Source organism: Aulonocara stuartgranti (assembly GCF_965226115.1).
Source record: "Aulonocara stuartgranti genome assembly, chromosome: 1".
NCBI lineage: Eukaryota > Metazoa > Chordata > Actinopteri > Cichliformes > Cichlidae > Aulonocara > Aulonocara stuartgranti.
In genome coordinates, this window is record NC_138939.1 from 39,839,470 (window position 1) to 39,858,639 (window position 19,170).

Here is a 19,170-nt window from a genome sequence, read left to right on the forward strand (position 1 = left end):
TTTATTTATGTTAGTTCTTTTTTAACTTGTAGTTCTAAACTGGAAGATTATTGTGATATTGAAATATAAAAATAAAGTTATATTCTATTATTTTTTCATCGCTCAAATAAGCGTCACACTCGCGGAAGCCGGTGTACGAAACGCCGTGCATTTATCGAGACTTTCGACCCCAGGTAGGCCAGTTATGGATCTTTGGATCCACATTATGTCAGCAGCTCCACCGTGAACTATGTTAAAGACAAACACGCTCACGCCTCACAGACGACAGCTTACAGTCCTGTAGAGATAAAGTGACTTCGTACAGCCCCGACCTGCAGACGCTGTGCGCAGAGGTTCAGGAGCAGCCAGACACAAACCAACAACAGCAGAGAGAGCACAGACGTTAAGGCGGCGAGGCGTGATTGCGGGACCCGCTCAGGTGCGTCCGCCTCCCCTGCAGCGGCGCTGCAGACCACGCCCCGCAACACACATTAACCAGGTAAAATACATATTTATGCAGAATTTTGCAGACGCTGTGCGCAGAGGTTTAGGAGCAGAAGTATCGTTGTAAACATATCACGGCAGACCCGACGATGTTTGCATGAACACGCTTTTCAGCATCTCTTTATTGACCACCACGTCCCACCACACACATTAACCAGGTAAAATACATATTTATGCAGAATTTTGCAAATATCTATTTTTCATCTTTTAGCAGCATAGAGCTTTTTTTTCCAATTATTTTTTAAAAGTCAGGTGAAGGCTCCAAAAGCCCAGAGGAGATATGAGGGTGGCGGCTCACAACAGTTTTTGTTTGCTACACGGATCATTTTAGTTCAGCTTTCCTTTTGTTATATTTCTTCGAGTTCAAAATGTGTTCATTACATAAATAAAATGTCATTTTCTCACTTCAAGGATTTCATAAGCAGAACACCTTAGTTGTTCACAAAGCATAAAGGTAAAAAACAATATATACAGTGTTATCTTGATTTTAAATGTCAAAAAGTATTTGCGGCTCCCAGTGTTTTCTTTTGCGTGGAAACCGAGTCCAACTGGCTCTTTGGGTGTTAAAGGTTGCAGACCCTGGTCTAGTTACTAATAATCAGTGACTAAATATGGACTTTACATTATATTTTACACATCACCAATAAAAACAGTAAAACAGTGGGAGTTTGCAAACAGGAAGTTTGTGCATGTTTTTTAAAACTGCATTTTATTGTGCAGCAACTTTTGCATATGCGTTTGTGATCTGCCATGAAGTGTAGAATGAAAGGCATAAAAATGCATTTAGAAACCAGAAGCTTGAACTAAAACCTAACTGTGCAGAATACCCACAGAGAGCAAAATAAAACAGCAAATTCCAAACTTTTTTGGAGAACAGGGAGCACACAAGAGGACATTAAAGAATAACCTTAAACAGAACAAAGGAAATGATGCAAAGGACGCAAAACTAAATGCAAGGCACAGGAGACAAATGACTACGAAAGATAACAAAACAACACAGGCAGCGAGAATCATTAAAATCTGGAACACCCAGAGATAATAAAGTAATAGCAATGATAACAATTAACAGTGAAGGACCAGGAGCGAACACTGAGGAAGGAACATTAAGTCTACGTTAACTCGAGCAGCGGCCCCCAACCTTTTTTCTGCCACGGACCGGTTTATGTCCCACAATATTTTCACGGACCGGCCTTTAAGGTGTCGCGGATAAATACAACAAAACAAATTCAGTACCGGTACCAAAATAAGAAGATGTATTCATTACACATGGGAAAAGACCCAGGGAAACCGAGTTAACGATAAAAAATAGTAACGTTAAAAACCCTGAGAACCGTTAATTTCACACACATATACATATATATATATATATATATATATATATGTACATGCAGGCCCGTGAGTAGTTTAGTACTGGGCTCGGGTGTGAAATTAACGGTTCTCAGGGTTTTTTACGTGAGAACCGTTAAAAACCGTTACTTGTTCCAGTATATATATATATATATACTGGAACAAGAAGGCATCGGTGGGCAAGGGACGAAAACAGGGCGTTGTTGGAATGCTACTACGCAAGTAACCCCGGCGGAAGGGGCTACATGAATAGGATGAGGGACCTATGGATTCTTCGATACCCAACATCCACAATGACGGCGAAACAACTAGTAGCTCAGTGTTCCAACATTCGAAAGAAGGGACTGCTCTCACAGCTAGAGATTGACGAGGTACAACACAAATGCTACTGATAGGTTTGTAGCTTGAACCTATCCACTGGAACGTTGAGGACAATTCCTGTTAAAAGGGAGTTTTTCCTTCCCACTGTCGCCAAAGTGCTGCTCATAGGGGGTCATATGATTGTTGGGTTTTTCTCTGTATCTATGAAGCGCCTTGAGGCGACTTTTGTTGTGATTTGGCGCTATATAAATAAACTTGAATTGAATTGAATTGAATATAATTACACTGCAAAGCAAGACACCAGTAGGCAAAGTTCTTCATGTTTCTCGTGCACGGGAGAGACCGGACAAAGCGCCGTTCCTTCGGCTGACCCCAGTTGCTCTCATCCGTTCTCCCGTACCACTGTTCTTTTATTGAGGTTGCATGAATATGCATCGGTTCATTAACATATGACGTCTACATACACACAAAGAGTACCTTGCCTGTGTGTGTGTGTGTGTGTGTGTGTGTGTGTGTGTGTGTGTGTGTGTGTGTGTGTGTGTGTGTGTGTGTGTGTGTGTGAGTGAGAGATCCAGATGTGACCCTGTGAAGACTCCCCAAAGCTGGTGCCAGGAGTCTAGCGGTCCATCTGAACAAAAGGCTCTTATACTTAAACAGATATATGTGTGCTTGCTATACCATAAATCAATAAGAAAAGATACGACCTCTCCTAGGAGGTGTGATCTACGCCGGAACACTCTGTAGAGGGAGTGAACGCACTCCCCCTTCATGCTACACAGAGCTGTTACAGACCTCCTAGGATGAGACATTCTTTCAATCTACAAATGATTATACACCTCTAAGCATATATGGTTAAATATTTCTAAGCATAAATGACAATCAACAATACAAATCTAACAGCTACGGCAAGGAGGAGTCAGGACGCCAGGTCAGGGGGGAGATATCATCACCCCCACCCGAGATTGGGTACATAGCCCCAAGTGCGATAGGAGAAGGATCGTTGAGTGCGAGAGGAACTGACCTGAAAAATAGGATCATGGCCAAGCTTGAAACCTGGATCCCCCGTAGCCGGTTACCAAGATTACGTGAAGTACCCTCAGAAGGTCTGCTAGATGATGTTAATGCAGCACTATGGGCAATACCTACAACCACGATTACCGACACTAACAAGCTGATCTACAATACGGCAGCAGTGATCAGTGAGATGCGACAAAGAAGGTGCCTAAGAAATACAGCAAGCTGTCCATACCTGAGGCCTTGGAAACTGCCAAGCAACGACTCACAGCCTTGGCCAGCCGCTTGAGGAGGTACACCAGAGAGATAGAAGGCAGGAGAATAAACCAGCTGTTCTCCACAGAACCAGCAAAGGTGTACTCTCAGTGGCAAGGGAACAATAAGAGAACAGCACCACCAAGGCTGGAGACGGAGCAATACTGGAAGAGCATATGGGAGAAGGATGCAACCCATAACGGCAATGCTCAGTGGCTAGAGGATCTGAGGGCAGACCACAGCGACCTCCCTGAACAGGGTCCAGTAACCATCAATCAGCCGAGACTGCAAGACCAGACTGACCAACCTGTGCACTGCCTGGATTGATTACAAGAAGGCCTATGACTCAATGCCCCACAGCTGGATACTGGAATGCCTAGAATTGTACAAGATCAATGGGACCCTAAGAGCCTTCATCAGGAACTCAATGGGGATGTGGCGTACAACACTAGAGGCCAACTCCAAGCCCATAGCACAAGTCACCATCAAGTGCGGGATCTACCAAGGAGATGCTCTGTCCCCACTGCTGTTCTGCATAGGCCTGAACCCCCTCAGTGAGATCATTAACAAGACTGGCTACGGATACCGACTACAGAACGGAGCAGTTGTCAGCCACCTCCTGTACATGGACGACATCAAGCTGTATGCCAAGAGTGAACGAGACATCGATTCACTGATCCACACTACCAGGCTATACAGCAATGACATTAGAATGTCGTTCGGACTGGAGAAGTGTAGTCGGATGGTAACAAAGAGAGGGAAGGTAGTCAGAACTGAGGGGATTGAACTACCAGAAGGCAACATTGCAGACATAGAGGACAGTTACAAGTACCTGGGGATCCCACAGGCGAATGGGAACCATGAAGAGGCCGCTAGAAAAGCTGCAACAACCAAGTACCTGCAGAGGGTCAGGCAAGTCCTGAGGAGTCAGCTGAATGGTAAGAACAAGATCCGGGCCATCAACACGTACGCCCTGCCCGTGATCAGGTACCCTGCTGGGGTAATAGGCTGGCCAAAGGAGGAGATAGAAGCCACTGACATAAAGACAAGAAAGCTCCTTACCATGCATGGAGGGTTTCACCCCAAGTCCAGCACCCTGAGGCTGTACGCTAAGCGGAAGGAAGGGGGCCGGGGACTGGTGAGTGTCAGCACCACAGTCCAGGATGAGACAACGAACATCCAAGAATACATTGGGAAGATGGCCCCAACTGACCGAGTGCTCAGTGAATACCTCAGGCAGCAGAAACCCAAGAAAGAGGAGGGAGACGAGGAACCATCATGGAAGGACAGGCCCCTGCACGGTATGTACCACCGGCAGATAGAGGAGGTGGCTGATATCCAGAAATCCTACCAGTGGCTGGACAAAGCTGGACTGAAAGACAGCACAGAGGCACTAATCATGGCAGCACAAGAACAAGCTCTGAGCACAAGATCCATAGAGGCTGGGGTCTATCACACCAGGCAAGACCCCAGGTGCAGGCTGTGTAAAGATGCCCCAGAGACAATCCAGCACATAACAGCAGGGTGCAAGATGCTAGCAGGCAAGGCATACATGGAACGCCATAACCAAGTGGCCGGCATAGTGTACAGGAACATCTGTGCCGAGTATAACCTGGAAGTCCCGAGGTCAAAATGGGAGATGCCCCCAAGGGTGGTGGAGAATGACCGAGCTAAGATCCTGTGGGACTTCCAGATACAGACGGACAAAATGGTGGTGGCTAACCAACCGGACATAGTGGTGGTAGACAAACAGAAGAAGACGGCCGTAGTGATCGATGTAGCGGTTCCGAATGACAGCAATATCAGGAAGAAGGAACACGAGAAGCTGGAGAAATACCAAGGGCTCAGAGAAGAGCTCGAGAGGATGTGGAGGGTGAAGGTAACGGTGGTCCCCGTGGTAATCGGAGCACTAGGTGCGGTGACTCCCAAGCTAGGCGAGTGGCTCCAGCAGATCCCGGGAACAACATCGGAGATCTCTGTCCAGAAGAGCGCAGTCCTGGGAACAGCTAAGATACTGCAGGACCCTCAAGCTCCCAGGCCTCTGGTAGAGGACCCGAGCTTGAAGGATAAACCGCCCGCAGGGGCGTGCTGGGTGTTTTTTCATATATATATACTATGACTTTTTTCTCAGATTTCTTTCCAGTGGTCCTAATCCTCTTCCGTAGTAAAGTAACAGCTCTGTTCTGTAAAATATATGTGAAACTGTCAAAGACGTGTTTGGTTTGTGTGCAGCTAAGTAAATGAAAGTCGTAAGAGTCCTGTGTTCTTCTATGAATGTTTCCTCTCTAGTTGCAGTAACAGAATCTTCTTTCTTTCCAATAAAAACCTGCTTGTATTTCATGCTCCACAAAAACCTGCATACACAGCTTTTACAACCTCGACCCTGTCGTCACTGATCTATACAAAGTAATCCACCAAGGTCCCACTTGAATTTTTAGAATAGAAAAGAAGTAAAAATCAAGTCAAAAGCAGACATTCATTCATGGTTTCACCATAATTGGAAAACATTCCAGACCGAATTGAACTTCAGGATGCTGACAGGTATTACAGTTATATGGATGCTTCAGGCAGAGAGCCCAGTTTGTGTTTTTGGAGTTGGGCTTCCAGTGTTTCTTCATTTTTTAAAAATTGGGTCATTTAAAAAAAAAGAAATCATAAACATACCTCAAATGTTGTCCTCTGGATGACTTGTAAATGCTTCAGGTGCAGCAGACAAACACAGACAAAAAACTTGGTGAATAAGGATCAGCATCTTCGAATTATGTGTTTTAAAGGTACGCTACAGAATCTGATGGCAAAAGAACAAAGATGTATGACACATGAGTGTTTCTGCCATGTGTCTCTCAATATAATCCTTAAAAAACCTCTAAATATAGCTGTGATTTTCAGTGTATGCCTGAATGTTTCCCCAGTGCTGCATAATAAATCAGACCCACTTCCTCTATAAACTCATAATACTAGTGTCTGTAAGTCTTCTCTGCAACTCTGTGTATCCTCACTATCTGACAGCGCTGCGCTTTAAAACGCTCATGATGAGACATTCATCAAGGCTGGAGGAATATTGTTACAAAACAATAAAACAGTGTTTTTATTGATTTTTCTGTCACTTTCAGTTTGTCGTTATGAGAAACAGTAACCACTGAAAACAAAGCCAACACATGTCACTGACAGAAAAAAAGGCAGTAATGTATTATGCAGAAGATTTAAGAACTAAAGTGCAGATGCTTCCAAAACCAATATATTGAGTCATTTTCATTTTTATTTCAGTTAATTTCAAAGTGCAACAATTAGAAAAAAGCTACTTCAACTTGCTGCCATTAAACTAGTTCTCATGTCAGCTTTTGAAGCTGCAGCACTCGATATGAAGTTTTGAGAATCATGGGGAAACGTGCCACAGCTCTGTGCATTTAAGCCAGCGGTCCCCAACCTTTTGTGCACCACAGGCCGGTGTAATGTCAGACAATATTTTCACGGACCGGCCTTTAAGGTGCCGCCGATAAATTCTACAAAATAAAATAATACGACCTCGACCAAAACTGTGGTATTTTGTAAATATAATAAGAAACACGAATTCCCTGTGTAATTGTGTAACTTTATTAGCAGCGTCCTCCTGAAATGCACCAACAACATTGAGAGTAACATCCTCCTCTCTGCCCCTTAATGCTCTCTGGTCGCTATGGTTACGCGTAAATATTTCTTTCAAAATAAGACGCACAACTACAACACGGGAAAAGACCCAGGGAAACCCAGTTAATGATAAAAACCCTGAAACCATAAATTTCACACCCGAGCCTCAACTCTCACGGCCCAGAGCCAAACGACTCACGGACCAGTACCGGCTTCCCCACTGAATATATTTGATGCATCATGGGAAGCCCCCAGCAGCCCAAGCTTATTGGAGCATAACTAAAGGAGGGTCCAGGATCACCTGATCAAAATCCCAAGTCCAAAACTGGAAGGTGGTTCCACAGAAGAGGCGTCTGAAGGTTCTGCCTCCCATTCTACTTTTGAATACCAGAGGAACCACAAGTATCCAGCAGCTTCTGAGTGAATTGTGGTATCATGGTGATATGGTACTATGAGACCTTTAAAATAAGATGGGGCCTGATTATTCAAGCCCTTGTATGTGAGATGAAGGATTTTAAATGGAATTGAATGTAACAGTGAACCAATGAAGAGAAACCAAGTCGGGAGAAATATTCTCTCTTTCTCTTGCATATCATGTTTTCTGTCTTATTACTTTAGACTCGTGATTTTTGGATTGGGGCACCAGGGGGCATCAAATCATTTGTTCATCCTTGTTAACCATCCCTTTCACATAATAATACTTAAGTCTCTTATGCACAGTCCTTTGCTTTGGATGGTTCAGCCTGGGTATTTAAACTCATCTACCTTCATGTTCTCTACGCCTTGCACACTTTCTGCTCCTCACATTTTCAAAACAGGCTTGTTCCTTTTGTTGTTGTTGTTTTTCCATCACTGTGTGCCTTTAAACATCAAACCAATTCCAGCCTAAATGGAGGGAACATGATGCATATAAGACAATCCTACTGGGTATCCGTCATCAAGGCGTATCACATACAAAGGGATGAAAGAAGGAAAAACATAATTATTAGACTCCTCTTTGACCTCATCTATCAACCAGACCAATCAGAGTCACTCCCACCTTAAACCCATGTGTCGCTCCTGCCCCACACCCCACCACACTCATACATGTCCTGCACAAGCCTCACATACTTCTGCCGCTCCTGACTTCCTCATGCAGTACCACAGTTTTTCTCTTAGCAGCCCCTCACAGACTGCCTGTAGATGCACAAAGACATTGTCTTGAACACTACTTTTTCTTCTGACACACTTTGAGTACCGGTATCACGATGTGGGTGTGTGTATGTGTGCGTATATCATATTAAAGTAACAACAATCCTTCAAAGGCTATTACAATGTTAATGTCATTACAATGACATTAATGATGTCATTAATGCACTAGTATTATCTCATCTAGAGTACTGTTTAATCATTTGGTCAGCAGCTAATAAGACAGATCTGAACAGACTTCAGTTAGTCCAAAATAGGGCGGCCGGATTGGTGTTAAGGTTAATATTATACAGATATTGATAAAATGCACGATAAACTTTCTTGGCTTTCTGTACAAGCTAAATTATACTATGGTTTACTTGTATTTTTAAAGAAAGCAATACTGGTAAACACACCACACTTTTTTATGCTCAGTTGCAGCATCCAGATGAAATACATAATCATGCTACATGATTCTCAACTAACCACAATTTAGTAACTCCTTGACTTACTAAATTGTAACTTTTTGAAAAACTCTGTTATATTTAAAGCATCTTTTCAGTGGAATAAGTTGCCTTATGCAATTAGAGAATTGGCTTCTATTCATAATTTTAAAAATCACCTAAAAGCATATTTAGGCAGTTTTTAAATTTATTTGTAAATATTGTCAGAGGGTAATGTCACTTGTAATGGAAATTGTGTATTTTGTTTGAGTGTTTTTTACAATTTTTAATATTTACATGCTTATATTTTCAGAATTGTAAAACCTTATTGTGGATGTAAGAGCCAAATTATGTGGACATTTTGCATCCAACTTATTGTGTAACATTTTATTCGGTGGTATTTGATGGTTTGGGCCCCAGGAAGACTAGGAACCACTGTTGTGGAAGCTAATGGGGTTCCTTACAAATAAACAAACAATACTGTTACATAGCAACGAGTATCGATGCCCCGGCTAGCTTCTCATTTTTCTGATAGTTCAGTGGAATCCTAGTTGTACAAATATTAGGTAGTTTAAAAAGTCCAAAAAGGTTGTATATTTACTGCAGATGAAATTCAGTTTATAATTTAGGGTTCTGTCTAATTCCTGGTACACTGTTTCACAGTTTCAATCTAGTACTTTAAGAGAAACAGAAATTATTAGACACTATTGTGTTATTCTATTAAATGAACACTATAGGCAGGACAGGGCTGATAACGTTTTCCATCTACCTCTAGCATTAGCTTTGTTATTAGCCATTGCCACTAGCTGCTATCTTATTCATGGCATGGAGTCGATCCTGTTCTGCACACCCATTCATTTTGTTTTAAGACTCCTCGCTGTACCTTTGGCTGAAGACAAATCTATATAAATCTTGCCGGATGTGTGGAGAATGAATTCGGCGCTGATCAGACACCTACATGACGGTGCTTCATGAGGAATAAGAATCTACTGAAAGTGTGTCAAACTATCCCATAGCTCTGTATATCCACACACCGCCTTACTGCAGACACACATTCTAATTCACATTACTGTAGTTCTTTGGTTCTGATGTTTTTAATGTTCATAAAACTGATAAAATATGACAGAGCTCAGGTAAAACTATTGCTGACTGAATGTTTGAGGGTTTTGACTTATCTTACAGTTTAATCCTAAGGAATATCAGATGGAAGCTCGAATGTATCTGCTGAAATTGAATTAATTAGAGGAAGTGAGTTCTCTGCAGTTTTGGTGTCCTTAGGTGCATTTGACTACAAGGTGATGATTAAGACGTTGTGGTGAAGCACTTGGATAAAACTAAAGTGTGAGAGACGAAGCATACAAGAACATACATTTTCTGCTCTTGTTTTCCTAGAAGGAAATGAATGAAATCTTCTTCTCACTGTTCAACTTCATTTATTTAATAAATATTTGTTTTTTTATGTCTTTGTCTTAAAACAGGCATTCTGAGGTCCGTTCACCATCCTCCAATAGTGGGTCATTTTTTCCTGTAATAGAAATCTGTTTGACAGCATTTCACCATCCATCACACCCAGCCTTGTTCAAGGTAAGCAGCACCATAGGTACCACTTCATTATTCTGATATTTGTAATAATCTAATGAGGCAATACTTTAAAATTCAACCCTTGTTATGCAATTTTTTGTTTAGCTTTGGGTATATATTAAAATAAAAATACTTAAACAGTGTGTTGGTTGCTTTCAGAGTTAGAGGTCATGTGTGTGTGCTCTGTATATTGATTGGTCTGGGTCATGTTTACCTTTGACACATATAAGCATTAGCATTATGGGAGAGGATAAAATACCAGTATGGAAATATATTGTATTGGTTCCTGTATCAATATTTTATTGATCGACTGCTTTAGGACTCCTTGTGCTTGCCCTAATAATATGAATGAATGTAAAGTGAAAGGAAGCACACTACAGGGAGTGCAGAATTATTAGGCAAGTTGTATTTTTGAGGAATAATTTTATTATTGAACAACAACCATGTTCTCAATGAACCCAAAGAACTCATTAATATCAAAGCTGAATGTTTTTGGAAGTAGTTTTTAGTTTGTTTTTAGTTTTAGCTATTTTAGGGGGATATCTGTGTGTGCAGGTGACTATTACTGTGCATAATTATTAGGCAACTTAACCAAAAACAAATATATACCCATTTCAATGATTTATTTTTACCAGTGAAACCAATATAACATCTCCACATTCACAAATATACATTTCTGACATTCAAAAACAAAACAAAAACAAATCAGCGACCAATATAGCCACCTTTCTTTGCAAGGACACTCAAAAGCCTGCCATCCATGGATTCTGTCAGTGTTTTGATCTGTTCACCATCAACATTGCGTGCAGCAGCAACCACAGCCTCCCAGACACTGTTCAGAGAGGTGTACTGTTTTCCCTCCTTGTAAATCTCACATTTGATGATGGACCACAGGTTCTCAATGGGGTTCAGATCAGGTGAACAAGGAGGCCATGTCATTAGTTTTTCTTCTTTTAGACCCTTTCTTGCCAGCCACGCTGTGGAGTACTTGGACGCGTGTGATGGAGCATTGTCCTGCATGAAAATCATGTTTTTCTTGAAGGATGCAGACTTCTTCCTGTACCACTGCTTGAAGAAGGTGTCTTCCAGAAACTGGCAGTAGGACTGGGAGTTGAGCTCAACTCCATCCTCAACCCGAAAAGGCCCCACAAGCTCATCTTTGATGATACCAGCCCAAACCAGTACTCCACCTCCACCTTGCTGGCGTCTGAGTGGGACTGGAGCTCTCTGCCCTTTACCAATCCAGCCACGGGCCCATCCATCTGGCCCATCAAGACTCACTCTCATTTCATCAGTCCATAAAACCTTAGAAAAATCAGTCTTGAGATATTTCTTGGCCCAGTCTTGACGTTTCAGCTTGTGTGTCTTGTTCAGTGGTGGTCGTCTTTCAGCCTTTCTTACCTTGGCCATGTCTCTGAGTATTGCACACCTTGTGCTTTTGGGCACTCCAGTGATGTTGCAGCTCTGAAATATGGCCAAACTGGTGGCAAGTGGCATCTTGGCAGCTGCACGCTTGACTTTTCTCAGTTCATGGGCAGTTATTTTGCGCCTTGGTTTTTCCACACGCTTCTTGCGACCCTGTTGACTATTTTGAATGAAACGCTTGATTGTTCGATGATCACGCTTCAGAAGCTTTGCAATTTTGAGACTGCTGCATCCCTCTGCAAGATATCTCACTATTTTTGACTTTTCTGAGCCTGTCAAGTCCTTCTTTTGACCCATTTTGCCAAAGGAAAGGACGTTGCCTAATAATTATGCACACCTGATATAGGGTGTTGATGTCATTAGACCACACCCCTTCTCATTACAGAGATGCACATCACCTAATATGCTTAATTGGTAGTAGGCTTTCGAGCCTATACAGCTTGGAGTAAGACAACATGCATGAAGAGGATGATGTGGACAAAATACTCATTTGCCTAATAATTCTGCACTCCCTGTATATTGGTAAAGAAAAGGAGTATAAAATATTATGAAGATACACAGTATCACTACACAGCAGTTTTTCAGTGCTTTTTATATTTGAGGACAAACATCCGTCCTTTTTCTGCCTCTTATCCGGGTTCGGGTCGCGGGAGTAGCAGCTTGAGCAGAGAAGGCCAGAAGGCCAAACTCCTCACCGCATCTCTAAGAGAGGCCAGCCACTCTCTGCTCTGCTGCCTGGTCTTTACTCTGGATAATCACGTTTTGTAGGGGGGTAAAATCCAATTTCAGTTACGCCCTCAAGTCTTTTTGAGTATGATGCTACAAGCTTGACATCCCATTTTTGGGCAGTTTCTCCTGTTCTCCTTTATGGATCCTCTTAAGCACTTTAATTTTGGACGGGGAGCACACAGCTATCTTCGTATCTCTTCACAGATGTTCAATCAGGTTCAAGTCTGGGCTCTGGCTCGCCCACTCAAGGATATTCACAGAGTGGTCCTGAGGGCACTCCTTTGTTATCTTGGCTGTGTGCTTAGGGCAGAAATGGTTTCAGCATCGTTTCGCAGATCTGTGTCCTGAAACATTCCCGTACTGGAGGTCTACAAACAGTTCCTCATACTTCATCACTTGGTTTGAACTCTGACATGCTCTGTCAACTCTGGGACCTTATATAGAAAGATGCCTTTCCGAATCATGTCCAACCAACTGGATTTGTCACAGGCAAAACATCTGACAGGTGATCAGCGGAGACAGGATGGACCTGAGCTCAATTTTGAGTGTCATGGCAAAGGCTGGAAATGCTTATGTACGTGTTATATTTTTGTTTTTATTTTTAATACGTTTGCAACAATTTTAAGCAATTAAAAAAAAACTTATGGAGTTTTGTGTGAAATGAATTGATTCCATTTGGAATGAGGAGTAACAAAATGTAATTAGTGGGTTTATGTGTTTTTCTGTAATGTTACCAGCAGAATGATGGAGGGATTATAAAGCACAGAAGGGAATAAACTGGGTGACAGACCCATGTAGCATGAGAGTCACTCCTACTGAACAGGTGTCTCCATGTTACAAAAGAAAACAGCACCAGGGAAGAAAACCTCAGCTTTGTTGTTTCATCCATTTTTAAGTTCGTATGTTTTTCTTGTTATTACACTCGAGCAATTTGTCCCATCTCGGATGTGAGTGATGTAGCTGTGGACATTAAACTAATGTCATCACTGTCCATTCATTATTCACTGTTTCGGTGTAGTCACAGCTGTCTGCAACAATGTCCACATAGCAGACACCTGTAAAAAACACAAACTTGCTTGTCTGACTTCTCAGCATCTTCTCATGGCACGGCTCATATCACACTAATGGGAACGCTCCACCAGTTGTCCACAAACGAACATTCAATTGTCATTCTTTTACATGACAGCGTGGCTGGGAGAAATTGGTTTGCAACACCTCCGTCACTCATTTATCCATTCATCATCACCGTGATTTTCCCGGGCTGTCAGTGTGTGCGCCTCTGAAAAGGCCTGATGTCATGAGGAAAGGGTCTGCTGTTGAATTTTATGTCACTATCATCCCACAGCTGCCATCAACAATGCTCCCAGAAAGCATTAATTGTGCAAACACCCAGAGGATGTAGGCTCCTGGGTGGAGACGTTCATCCTCTCAGGCTGCTAAGAATTTAGACTGACAGGAAAAACTCGTGGTAATCATTGTGCTGGATATTCTTTTTTTGCATTGAATTGTACCATTGCATAACAAAGGTGATACATCTAGCGGTGAGAAATGACAAAAAATTACTGTTAGTGTAATTTATGGGCACTGAAATTCTGCAATTTCTGCATTTTTAGGGAATGCATTTCTACGCTCTTTTCTTTTGATATGTATTCATCTGTCTTTCCCGTGCTGTACAGAAAATTACAGTGGATCGCCCCAAACACAACTTTAGCTACCTTGTGAATTGGTTGTTATATCGTTCTCATCTTATTAAGAAATGTTAGTATTTACTCCTCGTTGTGCTTTTCTTGTTTGCGTCCACTGAATCTGACATCGAGTTGTCATTCTGGCATGTGTCAGTTTTTCAGCACGTGTCACAAATATTTATCGTAATTACACTAGTTTGTTTCAATGCAAAGCATTTTTGTTTAGAGGGAAGAGTGAATGGTAGATGTTCACTTTCATACATAAATACATAAAGACAAGAAGTTGTGGTGTTTTTAGAGCAAAATCAGCCACATCAGTCTTTGAAGTTTTTCATGAATCTCTTTGTTAAAGTTGAGTTGAATGATACAAAACCAACTGACTGTTTATGTGATCATATGTGAAAACGCTGAGCTACAGTAACACAGTAACCTTTCTTTATGTGTCTGTCTTCTCCTTCTCATGCTTAAAGTGAAATTACAAGTCAGACACCAGTGTATCTTACCTATTATATCCAATATTAGGGTTTGAGAAAGCATGTTTTTTGATTGATTTATATATGTTACTGTTGGGCTTTATGGGCTCCCTTACAGGAATCCCTGCTGCTCGTTGAATAGGAGGGTTAGCTTTCCTATACCCCAGAAAACCTGTTCTTATTTTGCTCAATATGCTACGTACCATTCATTTGAACATGTTTCTCTGCCATTGCTATAACAAGCCAGCCCAGCTAAGACGAGCCTATTTTATCCCCAATTCAATCTCCAAAGATTCAGAACAAGCACAGCAAAAATCATTACGAGGGTGGTTTTGTGTAACCCTGTACGTGGTGGAGGGAAAATCTCAGAACTACACCATTATTCTCCTTAAATAATAAAATTCACTTTGTGTGTCAGAAGCTATGTCCGCATGTGTTTCTGTAAGTTACACAGTTACAGTGAGCTGTTGAGACCATCATGTATTTGGGCCTCAGCTAGTTGAATGACATCATTTGAAATTTTGGGTGGAAATGAGTGTAGATTATATACACTTGTCAGTTATGTATTTAAAAAATGTTAATCTCTGTAGTGTTCTATAACTGTTGCTCTCAAAATATCCTTTGAAATCCAGTGCAGAAGAGATAAAAAGCAGCATAGACGTGTTAAAAGTTATCAAAACATAAAGTATAAATGGTGAACTCGTGTTCCTCACTGTTTTCGTTTCCTTCCCTGAGGACAGAAGGAGGAACCAAGGGAGGAGGAGGACGATGGCTACCGATGGAGTTTCTCCCCAAGCTCTGCTGTGGCTCAGCCTGAGCGGTTTGAGCTCCCTGGTGTCACCCCTAAACCCCGATGATCCCAATGTGTGCAGCCACTGGGAGAGGTACGTTTCCCCAGTTGAGTCTCTTCAATATTCAAAATGATATTTAACAAAAGAAATACTGCAGTGAACTAATGGACTGCCGCCACAAATCAAAGCTGAGGGTTTGCCAATAATCAAATGCAAAAGGGAAAAGGTTTACTCCTGGGGACATATCGAGGCTGTAAATTCAAAGAGATGGTAATGTGACTGCTTGAGTGGTCCCAGCACTCAGCAGTATGTTGGGTAAAAGCACAATGCTGTTTCTGATGAGAGCTACGGAGAGTGCAGGTGCTGTGATCGATAATGTCTCTGTGTAATCAGTAGGAATTGTGCAAATGGATATTACTGCTGATGATTATTACAGCTTTGACTTCTCGCTAAAGGTTAGACTCAGTTCAGTAACCTTTGTTCAACACAATGAAAACACAGAGTGAGCTCGCTGCCAGCTACGGAGGGTAAGGAAGATGAGTTTCTTGATAACAACCTGAGCGGTTGTGAACTTTAAGGAGAGTAAATGTTTTTTCCCCAGATGACTCAATGGCTATTAAAAGTTTTTCATATTTAAAAATTAGATTTATTCTAACCGTTGTATTTATAATGAGATCAGTGCTTGACATCCTAATAACCTGCTTTTGGATATCATTGACTAGTTGAGGAAAGAAAAAAGGTTTCTATTGTGAAGTTGGACTTACATTTATGTTATATTTGATGTTTGCAGTTAATACAAAAACGTATTTTAATATATTACATTTAATATTCGTGTATTCGATAATGACACAAGTTTATCCAGAATTAGAAATTCATCCTGTCAAGCTGTTTTTTTCCCTGTTCCTCTAGTTATGCAGTGACTGTGCAGGAGTCTTATGCCCATCCATTTGACCAGGTTTACTACACCCGATGCACCGACATCCTCAACTGGTTCAAATGCACGAGACACAGGTATGCACAAAGCAACTCTCTTTGTTTGCAGTATTTTACTGTTTTAATTCCTTTAACATTTAATATTTTAGGGATTTTAAAAGAAGCTTTTTCATCTGCTAATTTTGTTCTGCCTAAAAAAATACAAAGAATTATTTCACTGTAAGACTACAAATGTGAAAGTAAAAATACTAGAAATGAAAGCTACAACTAAATAACCTTCCTCACTGATAAATAACTGTGATCAATGACTTAAAGGTATAATATATACATTTGTTCCAGTGGACAAATGAACAGATTTTGCTAACAGTTATCCTAAATGTTTCATTCAGTGTAGCTGTTTGTTTCAGTGACATTTAGATTATAATGCTAAGCAATGCTTAACAATCTTGACAAAGGTTTTGGCCTCCCGCCTGGATCAAATATTACCAGATATCATTAATGGTGACCAGGTTGGCTTTATTAAAAATAGGTCCTCAGGTGATAACATTAGAAGACTTCTTCATCTCATGCACAGAAGCGAATCTAATCTAACCCCGGTTGCGGCCTTCTCGCTAGATGCTGAGAAGGCCTTTGATCGGGTGGAATGGGGCTTCCTTATGACGACCCTCGCAAGGTTCGGGTTTGGGCCTGGGTTTTGTAATTGGGTCAAAACTGTATATGCAAGTCCAAGGGCAGCGGTTTTGACAAATGGATTGGTGTCAGGGTTTTTTCATCTTACTCGCGGGACCCGACAGGGGTGCCCTTTGTCCCCGTTGCTTTTTACAATATTTCTGGAACCGCTGGCCTTGGCTATTCGAGCAAACAGGGGTGTCAGAGGTGTTCATGCAGGGGGTATGGAACACAAGTTGTTTCTATATGCTGATGACATCTTAGCAGTATTGACGGATCCCATGCAGTCTCTACCAGCGCTACTCACGTGTGTTGAGTCATTTTCAGGGTTGTCAGGTTATAAGATAAACTGGGACAAGTCAGAGGGCATGCCATTGTCAGCATCATGTCATTCTGGATGCGTTACTCCATTCAATTTTAAGTACTCACCTTCAGGTATGAAGTATTTAGGAATATTATTAAAACCCGACTTGGAGGATATTATGCTTTCAAATGTGGAACCTCTCCTCCTAAAGATAAAAACAAATCTGGATAAATGGGGTAAATTGAATCTTACACTATGGGGTAAAATTAATGTGATTAAAATGATGGTGGTCCCACAGTTCAATTATGTTTCCATGATGTTACCTGTACGGATTCCTTTGCACATATTTGGTCAAATTGAGAAGTTAATCAAAGATTTTTTGTGGAATAACAAGAAGCCGAGAGTGAATATAAAGAAAATGTGGGCCTCTAAAGACATTGGGGGAATGGCCCTCCCAAATGTGAAGTTGTATAATTTAGCTTTTGAATTGTCAAGACTGGCCAAATACTGGACAGGATCGGGCTCTGAGCTGAGCTGGATGAAGATCGAACAGGAACTAGCGAGCCCCTTCACACCTTTGGATGTTCTCTCGCAGGGCGCGGCAACTAATGGACAAGACTCTCATGATAACCCAGTGCTCAGGTATTCCAAAGCTGTCTGGGTGGAGGTGCACAAGTTGTGTGGAGCATCTCATCTAAGACAACCTTATGCCTCGCTATGGAACAATATTGCTGTAAGGATTGGGCGGAAAACTGTGTTCTGGAAGGAATGGCTTGTCAAAGGCATACGCAGGATAAGTGATCTTTACTCAGGGGGAGTGTTTATGTCATTTGCTGAAATAACCCGAAAATACGGTTTGATAAGAGAAAATAATTTTTGGAAATATTTACAAATAAGGGATTGTGTTACCAAAGGAAAATTTGCTCAAAGCTCGAATATGGTTGTGGAGTTTTTAGAATTGTCCAGTACAGCACATAGGGCGGCGGTTTTCTACAAACTGTTTAACAATCCAAAAAAAGAGATATGTGAAAACTTGAGGGTTATATGGCAGAGGGATCTGGGTTGTGCAATTTCTAAAGAAGACTGGCGCAGAATTTTGTCATTCTCTGATAAATATATAAGAGAGGCCAGGGGTAAATTTACTCAGTATAAATTAATACACAGGTGGTACTTCACTCCATCCAAACTTTATAGAATGGGAATTAGTCCCAGTAATGTATGCTGGAAATGTAGTTCAGATCCAGGGACATTTATACATGCTATTTGGGAATGTGGGAAAGTTTATCCCTTTTGGCAAAAAGTATTGGACAAAATAGGAAGGTGGATTGGTTTGATGATACCCCTGTCACCAAGACTGTGCTTATTAGGGGATCGGTCAGTATTACCTGGGGTTTCAAAATATGACTTTGTGGTTATAAAGGTGGGGGTGATCGCAGCGGCTCGAGTTATTCTCAGTGTATGGAAGGAACCGTCTCCTCCAGAATATAATAGGTGGAAAGAAACTATGTTGAAAATGGTGTCGTATGAAAAGCTCTTGGCTAGGGTTAATGATGATAGGGAGGGTTTTGACGAATCGTGGGGACGTGTTTTTGGCTGAGATGGTTGGAACTTATTTGGTCAGGGCAATTATCTTTAGTCATGTTGTACGCTTGCTGCACTGTTTGTTTGTGTAGGCACTCAGTAAGGGAATGACTTAAAGATTTGAGTTAACTGATTTGAGTTTTTTTTAATTTTTTAATTTTTTTTTATTATTATTATTATTATATTTTTTATATATATATTTTTTCTGTTGTTGTTTGTTGGTTGTTTTGTTTGTTTTTGTGTTGTGAAATGTTAAAAACAAATAAAGACTTCAATTATAAAAAAAAAAAACAATCTTAAAAATAACTTTTAATCAGATTCTTTTGATCAGGAATAACAATG

The 19,170-nt window shown here is 41.2% G+C and overlaps 1 protein-coding gene across 6 annotated transcripts in view; it reads left to right on the forward strand.

Moving 5' to 3' along the window:
• The window catches only part of LOC309705044 (multiple epidermal growth factor-like domains protein 11), a 245,181-nt gene that overhangs the window by 42,959 nt on the left and 183,052 nt on the right, over positions 1 to 19,170 (forward strand). For 5 of the 6 annotated variants that reach the window (XM_082530613.1, XM_082530615.1, XM_082530616.1 and 2 more), the window contains exons 2-4: positions 10,136 to 10,241; positions 15,291 to 15,434; positions 16,251 to 16,352. In XM_082530613.1, coding sequence (XP_082386739.1) covers positions 15,319 to 15,434; positions 16,251 to 16,352 — 218 coding nt within the window. In that variant the 5' untranslated portion in view covers positions 10,136 to 10,241; positions 15,291 to 15,318. Of the gene's footprint in view, positions 1 to 205; positions 479 to 10,135; positions 10,242 to 15,290; positions 15,435 to 16,250; positions 16,353 to 19,170 lie in introns of those variants that run through there. The other variant, XM_082530614.1, reaches the window with a different exon arrangement.